The sequence below is a fragment of the Thalassophryne amazonica genome, chromosome 9, assembly GCF_902500255.1.
Source record: "Thalassophryne amazonica chromosome 9, fThaAma1.1, whole genome shotgun sequence".
Classification (NCBI taxonomy): Eukaryota; Metazoa; Chordata; class Actinopteri; order Batrachoidiformes; family Batrachoididae; genus Thalassophryne; species Thalassophryne amazonica.
In genome coordinates, this window is record NC_047111.1 from 55,948,470 (window position 1) to 55,962,752 (window position 14,283).

General features: G+C 40.2%; 1 protein-coding gene across 1 annotated transcript in view; it reads right to left on the minus strand.

Annotated features, from left to right (window-relative positions):
* nsg2 (neuronal vesicle trafficking associated 2) overlaps positions 1-14,283 on the minus strand; it is a 130,345-nt gene that overhangs the window by 76,269 nt on the left and 39,793 nt on the right. The window contains exon 3 of the mRNA XM_034178063.1: positions 3,550-3,660. Coding sequence (XP_034033954.1) covers positions 3,550-3,660 — 111 coding nt within the window. The remainder of the gene's footprint in view (positions 1-3,549; positions 3,661-14,283) is intronic.

Consider the following 14,283-nt stretch of genomic DNA (forward strand, 5'->3'; position numbering starts at 1 on the left):
TGATTGGCGAATACTGTAATAACTGTAACTGCCCTAGATCTTCACAGACGATTTGTTCGTGCAGGCACGCGCGTGAAAAAAAAAAAAAAAACACCGGCAGCTGCCGCACTTCCTTGCTTTCTCCCCCTCAAACTCTGCCATAATTGTGTTAAATAAAAGTCAAAGGGACATAAGTCCTGCTGATTGCCAGAGACAGGATATGTCCACGTCAAGTATAAACTCCAGACAGACATCTCCACGTCACTACATATTCACAACGTGTCCTTCCATAGGGATTACATGGCAACCTGTCGCCTCCGCTGCATATATCCAGATCCAAAAGCCGGCTCAGGAAAAATACCAGGCCTGGTATTGGATCCTTCAGATCATAAGTTTTCTCCCTTCGCAGCAGCTGCATACTTTCTCAGCCCCACTGTATGTGAGGCTCTACTTGATATGGCTGATGATGACAATATTCAGGAATTTCTCAAGCAGGCAGAGAGGTATGTGTTCCAGTGCGCTCAAACACAAGAGGGTCAGCCACCTGATGATGATGACAATGATGATGTACAGCAACTGAATGGACCAAATCCTTTACCAGCATGTGACCCAGCCCCATCATCCTCCTCAAAGCACCCAATCTTCAGGTTTCTGTCTAAATGTCATACAAAATCTAAGCCAAAGGTGTCTGTGTAGCATTAGACAGCAGTTAAGAAAGTATAAGGAGGAGCTCTCTCAGAGCATTACTTGTGAAACAGGAACCTCATTTTGGCTACAGAAATGTGACTCTGTGTATCACAGTTTGAAACCAATAGCATTAGATCTATTGTCAATGCCAGATTCCCAAGCTTTTGCTGAGAGAGTGTTCAGTGTCACTGGTGACCTCACAAGGGGTAAACGTAACAGAGCAACAGTCATACTAGCATGAAGTGCTTTCCTCAAAATGAAGTGAAGTAAATAAATAGTACATTCCATACTGCAAGCGTTGTAGTAGCAACAGGGTTAAGTACTATTGATGTCAATGCACTTTTGATTAAAGATTCTTAAATTTATTGTTCAGCTGTAATCTTAAGAATCCTATGGTCGGTGACTTTTTGTAGTATTTGAATGAATCCAGTGCTTGTTGTCATCAGTATTTTTTGAATATTTTGAAGAAGGCCCTTGTAATGCTGTGCATCCAAGTATTATGCACTTTTTTTTTTTTACAGCTGGTGAATTCTATTTGTTACTGTTGTATACATTACAATATATGCATCAGGAAAGTTAAGTTACTTGTTACTTGAACAGGCTGTTTACTCAGGCAATTGTGGCTTTTTACTTTCATTTGCACTATTCATTGAAAGTTAACTGAGAAATAAAATGCAATTATTTTGTTGAAATTAACTGAAATGTGTTTTGCCTATTAAATTACACTTCCAATAGGATTGTTCATTTGCATATTCTGAGGTTGAAAATTATTGCATTAGAAAAAAGAAAAAGCTTGTCTGATTATATTGGTGATTGATTTAGTCGACAAAAATTGCATCCTATTTGAGTCGACTAAAATAGGAAGCAATTTTAGTCTACTAAAATTAGACTAAAATTAATCCAAATTGGATGACTAAAACTAGACTAAAATTAAAAAGAATTTTAGTCAAAAGACTAAGACTAAAACTAAATTAAAATTTCTTGTCAAAATTAACATTGCATTCAACAAGGTCAAAACTATTCCATTCATTAATCCTATTAACCCAAACAATAATTTGCATCACTTTTTACCAAAATTGGAGCAACTTTAACTTTTGACCCCTGTACAAACTGAAATTGATCTTATAACTCCATAACATTCAGTCATAGTCCACTATATATATATATATATATATATATATATATATATATATATATATATTTTTTTTTTTTTTTTTTTGTATCTTTATACCAAAAAGTATAAAGATACCAAAAAATTGGTATAATCAAATTTTTTTGATTATACCAATTCAGTATAACCAGAACTATACTGAATTGGTATTAAATATGATCGGAGAAGTTTTTATTTATTTATTTTTCTATTTTGACCCCTGTGTAATTCTTCATTGACCTGTACCTGGCTACAGCTGCCACCCTGGGATGGGCACCCTACATTTGGTTTAGGCCATGGAGTCTGGATTGTATGTGATGTTTTGCCATGTTAAGTGGTCCTGATTAGGTCAAAATTGTCTCCTTGCTCCTGGACCAATTCTGTGTGTCTTCTGCCGTAGACACTGAACTCTGAATGTTTGCTTTCAGCTCAGGGAAACCACTTTATAAGCATTAATCCCTGTGATGCCTACACAACAGTAAGTCATAAACTTAACTACAGGATTCGGTATACTTCATGGGGAATGCAGATACACAGATCTGTAGTGTGGATTTCTGAGCAGCTGTTTCAAAGGCTACATCTCATCATTTTGGAGCACCACAGAGACACAAGTGATGCAGCTTTAAACATAAAAAGAAAAAACAAACTCCTGCCTCGCTGTAGCTATGTAAACAGTCTCTCTCTCTCTCTCTCTCTCTCTCCCCTCTCCACCCTTTTCCTCTCTCTCTGTATCTGTGGGTTGCCATGGAAGGAGGTTTTCTTTGCTGCCATGACAACATGAGACCTCTTTCGTTGGTCTCCCTAATGACAACAGAAGGATGGAACAGACAGGAGGACTCAGCTGAAAAAGATGGTTGTGGATTGATAACTTTGTTATTCTCACACACACACACACACACACACACACACACACACACACACACACACACACACACACACACACACACACACACACACACACACTGTCTCCTCTCTTAAGCCTCTGCCATGAAAGAACATCAGAGTATGTTGGTCACAACGGCACAATATGGTCACATGATTACTAATCTTCTTCCCTCAGTGTGTCTGTGGCACTGACTGTGTATTTACTGAGCTTTAGGTTGAACATGTGGTTTAAAAACCATCTGCACCAGCAACCAAAGTACATTCAAACAGATGAATCAGATTAGATTTGTGGTATGACAAATTCTCCAGCACAGTTACAGCCACCCACGTCTGCTCCAGTTCAACGTCCTGTCTGTCAGGCAGCAGACACTCATCATGACTCAGGTTCACTTATCAGCAAAGGGAGTAATTACTTCTGCAATAACGTTACTGCATACAAACATTTTGCAACACAGTGCCACCGACAGCTCAGACATTCAACTGAACTTCCGCACATGAAGATACATTTAAGCCACAATTCACATTACTGGTGTGTGACGATGAGCTCTATGATGATACTCACAAATCCCACAAGACATCACCACCAGAATACCCGCCCCGCCCATTTCACACATTCTGCAAGACCAAATTCCAGTTGTCAATCCTTAGTGTGTCCGCACATTTTAACTAGTAACTCCAACCAGTCTTAACATTTTGGCTGCTCATGCGGGAGAACTCCAGCTTGTAAATGATGGTATTGCAAAGAAAAACCCCAAAAACAAGGAAGAAAACTTCTACCAGGCAACCAAGTGTCATCCACAATAATAATAAACTATTCCTGGTTTAGCATTAATGATGAATGTTCTTACCTTAAGTCTTTCAGACACTCCGTCAGTAAAGCTGATGGTGAACTCCTCCACTTTGGGAACCTTGAGCCTCTTCTTCTCTGTCTGATACTCTGTTCGGGTTTTCACCACCACCTGGAGGAGAAGAAAAGCATAGATGATACCCTGAGAAAAACCATTTAGGTCAAAAGAATCAACACATTCAGCCTAAGAGGTAGCCATATTGAAAGTAAGAACAATACGCACTTTTGGCCCGAGTAAACCCCAACAGTACTTTGTACTGTGGCATTCAATAAGACAAATCAGCATTATCAATGCACATACACCACAACCATGTCAAGTCTTCCGGTCAAAGTTCAATGATCCCCACTTTAGTAAACAAAAGCATACAAGCCAGATTTCCAGAGTGTGTGATCTATTTATATCCTGCCCTTAGGGACCCTTCACACATAATACGAATAAGTACAAATTAGGGTGAATCACAGCAAAACAGCTTGTATGAGTGAACCACAAAAATATCAGCCGTCGTCGGGAGGTACACGTGGTCGGGCAGGCTTGAACGATCCCACTGCAACGGTTTTGTGCACGCTCGTGCACAAATCATCGCAGCGGGAACATAGTGTGAGCAGCTGGAGCATGTGTAACCACATCGCACAGCTGCTGTGGAAAAAAGTAAAGAAAAAATAATGCCACCCACAGGATTCAAGCGTGCAATTTACAAAACCTCTGATTGCCAGCCAAAAACTTTACCACTGCACTACCATTGCTGTCCTATAAAAGGTGCGTAAAATGCCTGAAATCAACAAGGAGATGAACGTATTTAAAAAAAAAATAAAGCCACACACCATGAAAAAACACCGCATTTTATTGAATCCCTCTAATCAAGCAAACAATACAAGCGTCAATTATCATCTCCAAATCTGCTGGACCGGTGTGTCCAGCCAGCCCCACGCACATGGCTGGCACGACACGTGTATCTTGTGGACGGTGCACTGCAGAACAGACATCACGTCATGTGGAACAGAGCTCACGTGGGTGACGTAACATTCAGACTGCCCCCTGCGTGTTACGCTCTGACGGTCCATTTCACCTGTTACGAGTGAAGGGGTACTTAAAGTTAATTTAGCAGCTTTAAGCAGTGTTAAAGCAGCATGCCAGGTCCACAATGTTCCGTGGATGATCCGTGTGGGCTGCAAAAGTGGAAAAAACAAATTTGTCCAGCACATCACATTTGCACTGCGACTTTTGCAATGGAATTGTAAGATTCTGAAGAATGTGCTGAGTGGATCAGATGACTAAATTAGAATTATTATTTTCACTTCTATCCCTTATAAATCCAAATCAACCCAATCAAATACTTGATAATGTGTATATTTCAATAAACTACCCCACATATCTGATGATTCATAATGTGTCATAGTGTAAAGTACAGTGGTCTGCTTACTATTATTTATATATAGTTGTATGTAAAAATTTGGGCACCCCTGATGATTTCCATGATTTTCCTTTATAAATCATTAGTCATTTGGATCAACAATTTCAGTTAAATATATGATATAGCAGACAAACAGTGATATGTGAGAAGTGAAATGAAGTTTATAGGATTTACAGAACGTGTGCAATAATTCTTTAAACAAAATTAGGCAGGTACATAAATTTGGGCACCCCAACAGAAAAAAAATCAACCTGGTCTCACGGCAAGTCATGATTCAGCAGCACGAAATATACATTAATCTATTGGTTTGTGATATTGTGACAGAAAGTGCCTCATTTTCATCACAGCAGCACAAACTTCAGACTTCAGACAACTTTACTGATCCCTTAAAGGGCAATTACGTTTACACTCCAATTACCTCAGACAAGATACAGCATCGATCAATTCCATCATTAATCCAAATCTTAATTTGAAGAATTCACATTCTGGTGAAGCTGGGACTTTGAAGGTCGAAGCAAAGATAGAGAGAAAGGAGGAGAGGAGAGGGGAGGAATGCCACCGTCCTTGCCGGAGTCCCAAGCTGTGTCCAGTTTCATTCTAATTCATTCTGTGATGACTGCACGAAATTAAAAGTGAAGCAGACCACATCCAAAGTGAACCACATCCAAATTTTACTGTAGGTAGCAAGTGTTTTTGGACATAACCCCTTGTTATGTCCAAATAACTCAATTTTAATTTCATCAGTCCACAGCACCTTATCCCAAAATGAAGCTGTCTTGTCCAAATGTGCTTTAGCATACCTGAAGTGACTCTGTTTGTGGCGTGTACGCAGAAAAGGCTTCCTCTGCATTACAGCATCTCCTTGTGCAAAGTGCACTGTATAGCTGACCGATGCACAGAGACACTATCTTCAGCAAGATCAAGTTGTAGGTCTTTGGAGCAGATCTGTGGGTTGACTATGACTGTTTTCATCATCCTTCACTTCAGCTTAGCTGAGATTTTTCTTGGCCTGCCACTTCGGGCCTTAACTAGTACTGTGCCTGCGGTCTTCCATTTCTTCACTATGTTCCTCACAGTGGAAACTGACAGCTGGATTCTCTGGCATAGGTTTTTGTATCCTTCCCCTAAACCATGATGTTGAACAATCTTTGTTTTCGGGTCATTTGAAAGTTGTTTAGAGGCTCCCATTTTGGCATTCATTAGAAGAGATGCAAAGAGGGAAAACATTTGCAAAAGACACCTTAAATACCCTTTCTCATGATTGGATTCACCTGTGTAAGGAGGTCAAGGGTCAATGAACTTAGCAAACCAATTTTGTGTTCCGGTAATTAGTGCTAAATGTATTCAAATCAATAAAATGACAAGGGTGCCCAAATTTATGCACCTGCCCATAATTATGGCACACTTTCTGTAAATATTAGAAACTTCATTTCACTTCTCAAATATCAGCGTGTTCGTCTGCTATATGATATATTTAACTGACATAAAGGAAAATCATGAAAATTATCAGGAGTGCCCAAACTTTTGCATACAACTGTATATTCGTACATTATGATTGATTGTTACCGATGTCTCGCTTTCCCAAATTTCTGACAGTTGTAACAGGTCAGGATTTGTCAGTAAAGTAAACCGTCACTCACTCATCTTCAACCGCTTACTCCAATTGAGGGTCACAGGCATGGGGACTGGACCCTATCCCAACAGTCATATGGTGTAAGGCAGCGTACACACTGGACAGGATGCCAGTCTGCCACAGGGCCACATAAAGACAGACAAACACATTCACCCTCCCATGCACATCTACGAGGGCTGTCCATAAAGTATATGTCCTTTTTATTTTTTATCAAAAACTATATGGATTTCATTCATATGTTTTTACATCAGACATGCTTGAACCCTCGTGCGCATGCATGAGTTTTTCCACGCCTGTCGGTGACGTCATTCGCCTGTGAGCACTCCTTGTGGGAGGAGTTGTCCAGCCCCTCGTCGGAATTCCTTTGTCTGAGAAGTTGCTGAGAGACTGGCGCTTTGTTTGATCAAAAATTTTCTAAACCTGTGAGACACATCGAAGTGGACACGGTTCGAAAAATTAAGCTGGTTTTTGGTGAAAATTTTAACGGCTGATGAGATATTTTGAGGTGATACTGTCGCTTTAAGGACTTCCCATGGAGCGAGACGTCGTGCAGCACTCCCAGGTGCCATCGTCAGCCTGTTTCAAGCTGAAAACCTCCACATTTCAGGCTCTATTGATCCAGGACGTCGTGAGAGAACAGAGAAGTTTCAGAAGAAGTCGGTTGTAGCGTCGGCTCGCAGCCGCCGCGACGCTCCGCCACAGGAAAAACACCTCCGTTAGAAGCCTTAAGGACAAGTTGGAACATGTCCAGCTGTTAAACAATTTCTCATATACTCACTCCACTGAAAGCCATCAAAAGCCGCCTGGATTTTACAAATGGTTATCAACACGGAGGTGTTTCGCGCCGGCTGCGTCCCGACCCGTCCGCACGTCTTTCATTAAAAAAATCTCGTTTAACAGTGGAATATCCGGATAAAATGCTGAAACCGACTTCTTCTGAAACTTCTCTGTTCTCTCACGACGTCCTGGATCAATAGAGCCTGAAATGTGGAGGTTTTCAGCTTGAAACAGGCTGACGACGGCACCTGGGAGTGCTGCACGACGTCTCGCTCCATGGGAAGTCCTTAAAGCGACAGTATCACCTCAAAATTTCTCATCAGCCATTAAAATTTTCACCGAAAACAAGCTTAATTTTTCGAACTGTGTCCACTTCGATGTGTCTCACAGGTTTAGAAAAAATTTTGATCAAACAAAGCGCCAGTCTCTCAGCAACTTCTCAGACAAAGGAATTCCAACGAGGGGCTGGACGACTCCTCCCACAAGGAGTGCTCACAGGCGAATGACGTCAGCGACAGGCGTGAAAAAACTCATGCATGCGCACGAGGGTTCAAGCATGTCTGACGTAAAAACATGTGAATGAAATCCATATAGTTTTTGAAAAAAATAAAAAGGACCTATACTTTATGGACAGCCCTCGTACATCTACAATTTAAAGTTTACAATCCACCTAACCTGCATATCTCTGGATGTTTGAGGAAGCCGGTGCACCGGAAGGAACCCACACACACACACACACAGAGAGAGAACATTCAAACTCTACAGAGAAAGGCCACAATTAGGAATCAATCCCATGACCTTCTTGCTGTAAAGCAACAGTGCTAATCACTAATCCACTATGCTGCCCAGTAAACTGTCAGTAAAGACTAATATTCTTTCTTGACGGGCTCCCATTCATCTTCTTTAGTTTGTAGTATGGGGCATTTTGTAGTGTGAGTGCATAAAGTTGGGTCACAAGTTCTTACTTCCACTTCCCAACTTTTTCCAGCACTCAAAATCTTCAATATGTCCATTGCTGTCAGACTTATAATTTGTTATGCAGAGTGGTTGAACTTTGACCCGGCCCAGCATGCACCACATCTTCTAAGATGCTGAATTGGCTTATTGGTTTAATGTTGGCTTGAACAATTTGGTAGATAATTAAGTAGACATTCATGAACACATGTATTTTGTGCTCTGATCCTGTATTTGGAAATAAAAACCAGCTGCATTATTGACCAAACCACACGTGACCATGCAGGAACTTGGGTAAATAAAATTTTGACAGGGGGTACATGCGGTGGGGGGGTGGGGTGGTGCGGTACACTGAGGAAAATGGAATTGTAGCACTTATCCCTACTGCATACAGGAAAAATCAACACAGAATGCGCTGCTTCATCAGTGTCTGTTTGGTTACTGGGTTTTTTCCAGTCATCCGAATTTCCAATCCCATTGTTTACATGCTTGATGTCAATGTTTTCTGTTTTATTTTTACACGTCAGCAAGAAATCTGCGCATGTTTATCTGATTTTGCAAGAGTGTGGCCGTGAAGACTTGGAGAGGAAGCAATGTTGGGTTAGTGATCTCCACGTGACCTTTGTGATGTGGACAGGGGACTTTGAAGCAGTTACCACTGCTAGCTATTAGCAATGTCTGTGCTTACCGGCTCACTGGCTGGCTGGACAAATTAGAGAATCAAGAAACACAAATGTGCTGATTTCTATTGGATGTTTAATAACCGTCATGTCAAGCTCATGGAACCTAAAAATATTGAGGCTTATGAAGCCTTATGAAGCCCGAAGCAGTATAGAACAGCACAACGATATCCTCCATGACTGCTGTGTGCCGCTTCAGGAGATATAAAATCAGAGGGATATGGTTATGTTGAAAGGTATGTATTTATTATTACTTAGTTTGTCCAGTCTGTAGCAGAGTGCCACCAGAAGAATGGCTGACTTTAAACCTCTTCAAACCCTAATCCTTCATATTTTCACTCAGGCTATGGGTGGAAAGCTAAAAAAATAATTATTATTATTGGCTGAAATTTATAATTTGCACATTTGTCTCATTAAATATATTTCTAAAGGTGCTACTGACATGAAATTCTCACCAATGGCAGTAACAACCAAAGAAATCCATACATACAAAGAAATCAAACCATAGAGGTTCGTAAATTATGTGTAATGTGAAATTACACAGGAAAAAGGTACTGAATACCTGAAGAAAGGGAGGTGCAAAAAGACATGTAAATCCAAAACACCACCTGAAATCTACCAGTAATTAGAAAGCAGTCCTGCGTAGGGATGGGTATTGATAAGATTTTATCGATATCGATGCCATTATCAGTTCTGCTTATCAATCCGATTCCTTATCGATTCCCTTATCGATACCACTTGTGAATTTTGTACTAAAAGTAGGCTTTACAGGTTTTCTATGTATTTCATTGAGTCTTAAGTAAATAAATATGAAATTGGTCACTGTATCCTTGATCTCTGGACATAAATAAAAATAAAACGGTGTTTCGCTTTGAAGTTATTAATTCCAACTGGACTCTATCATTCTAACTTGACTCGTCAGAGAGCCGCACAGCGTTTGGAGCTGTGTGAACAGAACAGAGGACGATTCTCGTTTCTTTCTCACAAGACAGGAGGCCCAGTTAGGGACTGTAATCCGCACAAAATGACTCACGATTGACATATTCAGGGATTAAAGTGGTGAAAAACAAAAAAGCTGAAACCCAAAATTACCCCCCAACACCACCTGCACGAAAATGTTTGAATTCTGGAAGCTCTGAAATGCAATCTGGGACTATTCCAGACAATAAACTGCAGTGAGTGCAGCATCCATTTTGGTGAGAAAAAAAAACAACTTTCCTTATTCAAATTCATTCCAGTAGTATTCTGCTCTTACTAGAATGCAGCAGTTTTCTGGCTTGGCAGATAGTTCTGGAGGAAATCACTGAAGAAATTAACACATTGGAAATATGTTTTGACTGAAACAAACTGTCATTAAACTTAAATAAGCCAGGGATGAAGTGGAGGTGCAAGAGTCACTAGGTGTTCACAGAAAACACTTATTTCTGTATGTATGTATGTATTTATTTATTTATGTATGTTCATTGTTAGTTGGTTTTATATTTTCTGTTGTGTTTTTATTCAGGTTCTTTTTGTCTCTTTCTCTAAAATTGTATATAATAACTAATCATTAGATTAGTTATTATTACTATTATTGTTGTGGCTGCTATTATTATTAATATATAATCAAAATAAATTTAAAAAATATTACAATTTGTAATACACTTGACTATTTTACAACAACAAGCGCTATTTATACAGCAAAATGCACCCGAACATGCTGACAGCTGCAACTGCTTAATTCTAACTTTAACACTGAAAATGCCATAGACATGCTAACGTGTTAGCATCGGCCCCGTTTTTAAGTTATAAAATACATCTATCAACTGTTTCAGAAGACCATAACAGGTCGGCTTAACATAAAAAAGGTAAATAATACTCACAGACGTATGCTCTTTAGGGTTTTAGCGGGGGAAAATTAAGATAAAGCAAAAAAAAAAAATCAGATCAAAGCATTGCTTCAATCTGCGAACCACTGCTTCGATTGGATCAAGGTTCAAAGCAAAGCCGCGCTGCAGAAAAGTTGAAAACAGACTAGCAGGGTCTGTAATCAATGTAGAGAAATGATAATTTTCCTGACAAACACCCCCAAAAACAACGGCCACTCTGAAGGACCGATAAGGGAATTGTTAAGGAAAACTATTATTGATGTCGGTGGATCGAATCATTTCTTAACGATACCCGAAAGGAACCAGTTCTCGATACCCATCCCTAGTTCTGCGCCTTGTCAGTGCAAATTAATATCGGCTAGTTCACTCCCGACTGATGGCCTATAAAAAGGTCTCTCATAACCAAGGTGTCACACAAGAAGTATCTCATAATGGGTAAAAGCAAAAGAGGTCGCTCAAGATCTTCACAACCTTGTTGTTGCAAAACATACTGGCATCGGTTACTAAAGGATTTCTAAACTTCTGAATGCTCCAATGACCACTGCAGAGCCATAATCCAGAAGTGGAAAGAACATCATGTCACCACAAACTGGCCATGACCAGGTGCTCCTCACAAGATTTCTGACAGAAGAGTGAAAAGAATTACAACCCCAATTCCAATGAAGTTGGGGCGTTGTGTAAAATGTAAATAAAAATAGAATACAATGATTTGCAAATCCTCTTCAACCTATATTAAATTAAATACACCACAAAGACAAGATATTTAATGTTCAAACTGATAAACATTATTGTTTTTGTACAAATATTTGTTCATTTTGAAATGGGTGCCTGCAACACGTTTCAAAAAAGCTGGGATGTTTACCACTGTGTTATATCACCTTTCCTTCTAACGACACTCAATATGGTATGTATGTCATAATACATACCATAAATGACACTGCACATCACCCCAAAAACACCATACCAACAGTGAAGTTTGGAGGTGGGACATGATGGTGAGTGGCTGCTTTTCCAGCATACAACACTGGCAAACTTCATATAATTGAAGGAAGGATTAATGGAAAATTGTACAAAGACATTCTTGATAGAAATCTACCAGGATGATGAAAATAAAACAAGGCTTTTTTTTTTTTTTGTCCAGAGAAAACGACATCCATGATTTCCAAAAACAATTTGAAATATGGACTCATCAGACCACAGCACACTTTTCCACTTTGCGCCTGTCCATTTCAAATGAGCTCGGGCCCAGAGAAGACGGCGGCGTTTCTGGATGTTGTTGATGTATGGCTTTCACTTTGCATGGTAGAGTTTTAACTTGCAATTTTAGATGTAGCGACAAATGTGTTAACTGACAATGGTTTTCTGAAGTGTCCCTAAGCCCACGCGGTAAGATCCTTTTCACAATGATGTCGGTTTTTAATGCAGTGTCGCCTGAGGGATTGAAGGTCATGGGCTTTCAATGTTGGTTTTCGGCCTTGCCACTTACGTGTAGAAAGTTCTCCAGATTCTATGAATCTTCTGATTATATTATGGACTATAGGTGAAGGAATCCCTAAATTCCTTGCAATTGAACATTGAGAAACATTGTTCTTAAACTGTTAGACTATGTTTTCATGCAATTGTTCACAAAGTGGTGATCCTCACCCCATCTTTTCTTGTGAAAAGTGTCCTCAGTTCCCAAATGCTTACTGAGTGTTGTTAGAAGGAAAGGTGATGTAACACAGTGGTAAACATACCACTGTCCCAACTTTTTTGAAACGTGTTGCAGGCATCCATTTCAAAATGAGCAAATATTTGCACAAAAACAATAAAGTTTATCAGTTTGAACATTAAATATCTTGTCTTTGTAGTGTATTCAATTGAATATAGGTTGAAGAGGATTTGTAAATCATTGTATTCTGTTTTGATTTACATTTTACACAATATCCCAACTTCATTGGAATTGGGGTTGTATGTGTACACTATATATATATATATATATATATATATATATATATATAAGTACCTCTGGGTCTTGTTCCCAAGTGAGGGGATGATGGAGCATGAGATTGGCCGGAGAATCGGCGCAGCAGGGGTGGTATTGCATGTGCTCTACCATACTGTTGTGACGAAAAGGGAGCTGACCGAAAAGGCAAAGCTCTCAATCTACTGGTCAATCTTCGTTCCTACTCTCACTTATGGTCATGAGTGTTGGGTCATGAATGAAAGATCTAGATCGCGGGTACAAGCGGCCGAAATGGGCTTCCTCAGGAGGGTGGCTGGTGTCTCCCTTAGAGATAGGGTGAGAAGTTCGGTCATCCGTGGGGAGGTCGGAGTAGAGTCGCTGCTCCTTTGTATTGAAAGGAGCCAACTGAGGTGGTTCGGGCATCTGGTAAGGATGCCTCCTAGGCGCCTCCCAATGGAGGTGTTCCAGTCACGTCCATCTGGCAGGAGACCCCGGGGAAGACCCAGGACTAGGTGGAGAGATTATATCTCCACACTGGCCTGGGAACCCCTCAGGATCCCCCAGTCAGAGGTGGTCAATGTGGCACGGGAAAGGGAATTCTGGGGTCCCCTGCTGGAGCTGTTGCCCCCGCGACCCGAACCCGGAAAAGCGATTGAAGATGAGTGAGTGCGTATTCAAAAGTTTAAAATGTTCTATCACTTGTTTTCTCAACTTCATTTCTTCTTTCATAGCAATGACTTAAGGAACAGGAGAGTATGTTGTCAACATGATTCACCTTATCACTGCTAACGTATTAAAACAGAGACGCTGTCTGTGCTGTCTTGTACATTCACCAAAAATTAATGCACACCAAGGGAACCAGACAAAGGCATACAAATGAAAAGAGAGAAGTTGACAGAGAGAGAAAAAAACAATGTCTTTGCATCCTTATGATCCTGCTGGTGTTGGTTCTGAGCAATGCATCAGCACTTTGAATCAAAACCAGAAACTGCTGTTCCTACACATCAGGTTTGTTAACTGAATAGTGAAGCCATCACTTGGCTCTTATCTGAGAGTTGAAGGCTGCAGCAGGTGTGCTATTTCTCACAATTTGTTTGGACCCCTAATGTTCTGGAGCCAAATGGCTGACCATACAGCACTAAAAGACATCAAGCTTGTCACTGTCATAACTAAATGTCTCAATTTCCCCTCAATGTCCTTATTCTCTGACTCACAAGAATGCGCTCAGGGCCTCTAGATTCAGTCACCGCTGAGTAATGTCACTTCATTACTCTGCCTCCTTCCCCTACCTCTCAGTGCTTTATTTCACATTACCTAATGAAGTACCATAAATCAGCACCGCCTAATATTTACGGCCTTTAGCTATCAGTGTCTAAAAACTGCTGCAGGCTCTGAACAGACACAGCCGAATGTTATCTGGAAACCATTAATTTACAAAAATAACATTTTCTTCAATGCTCTTTGAT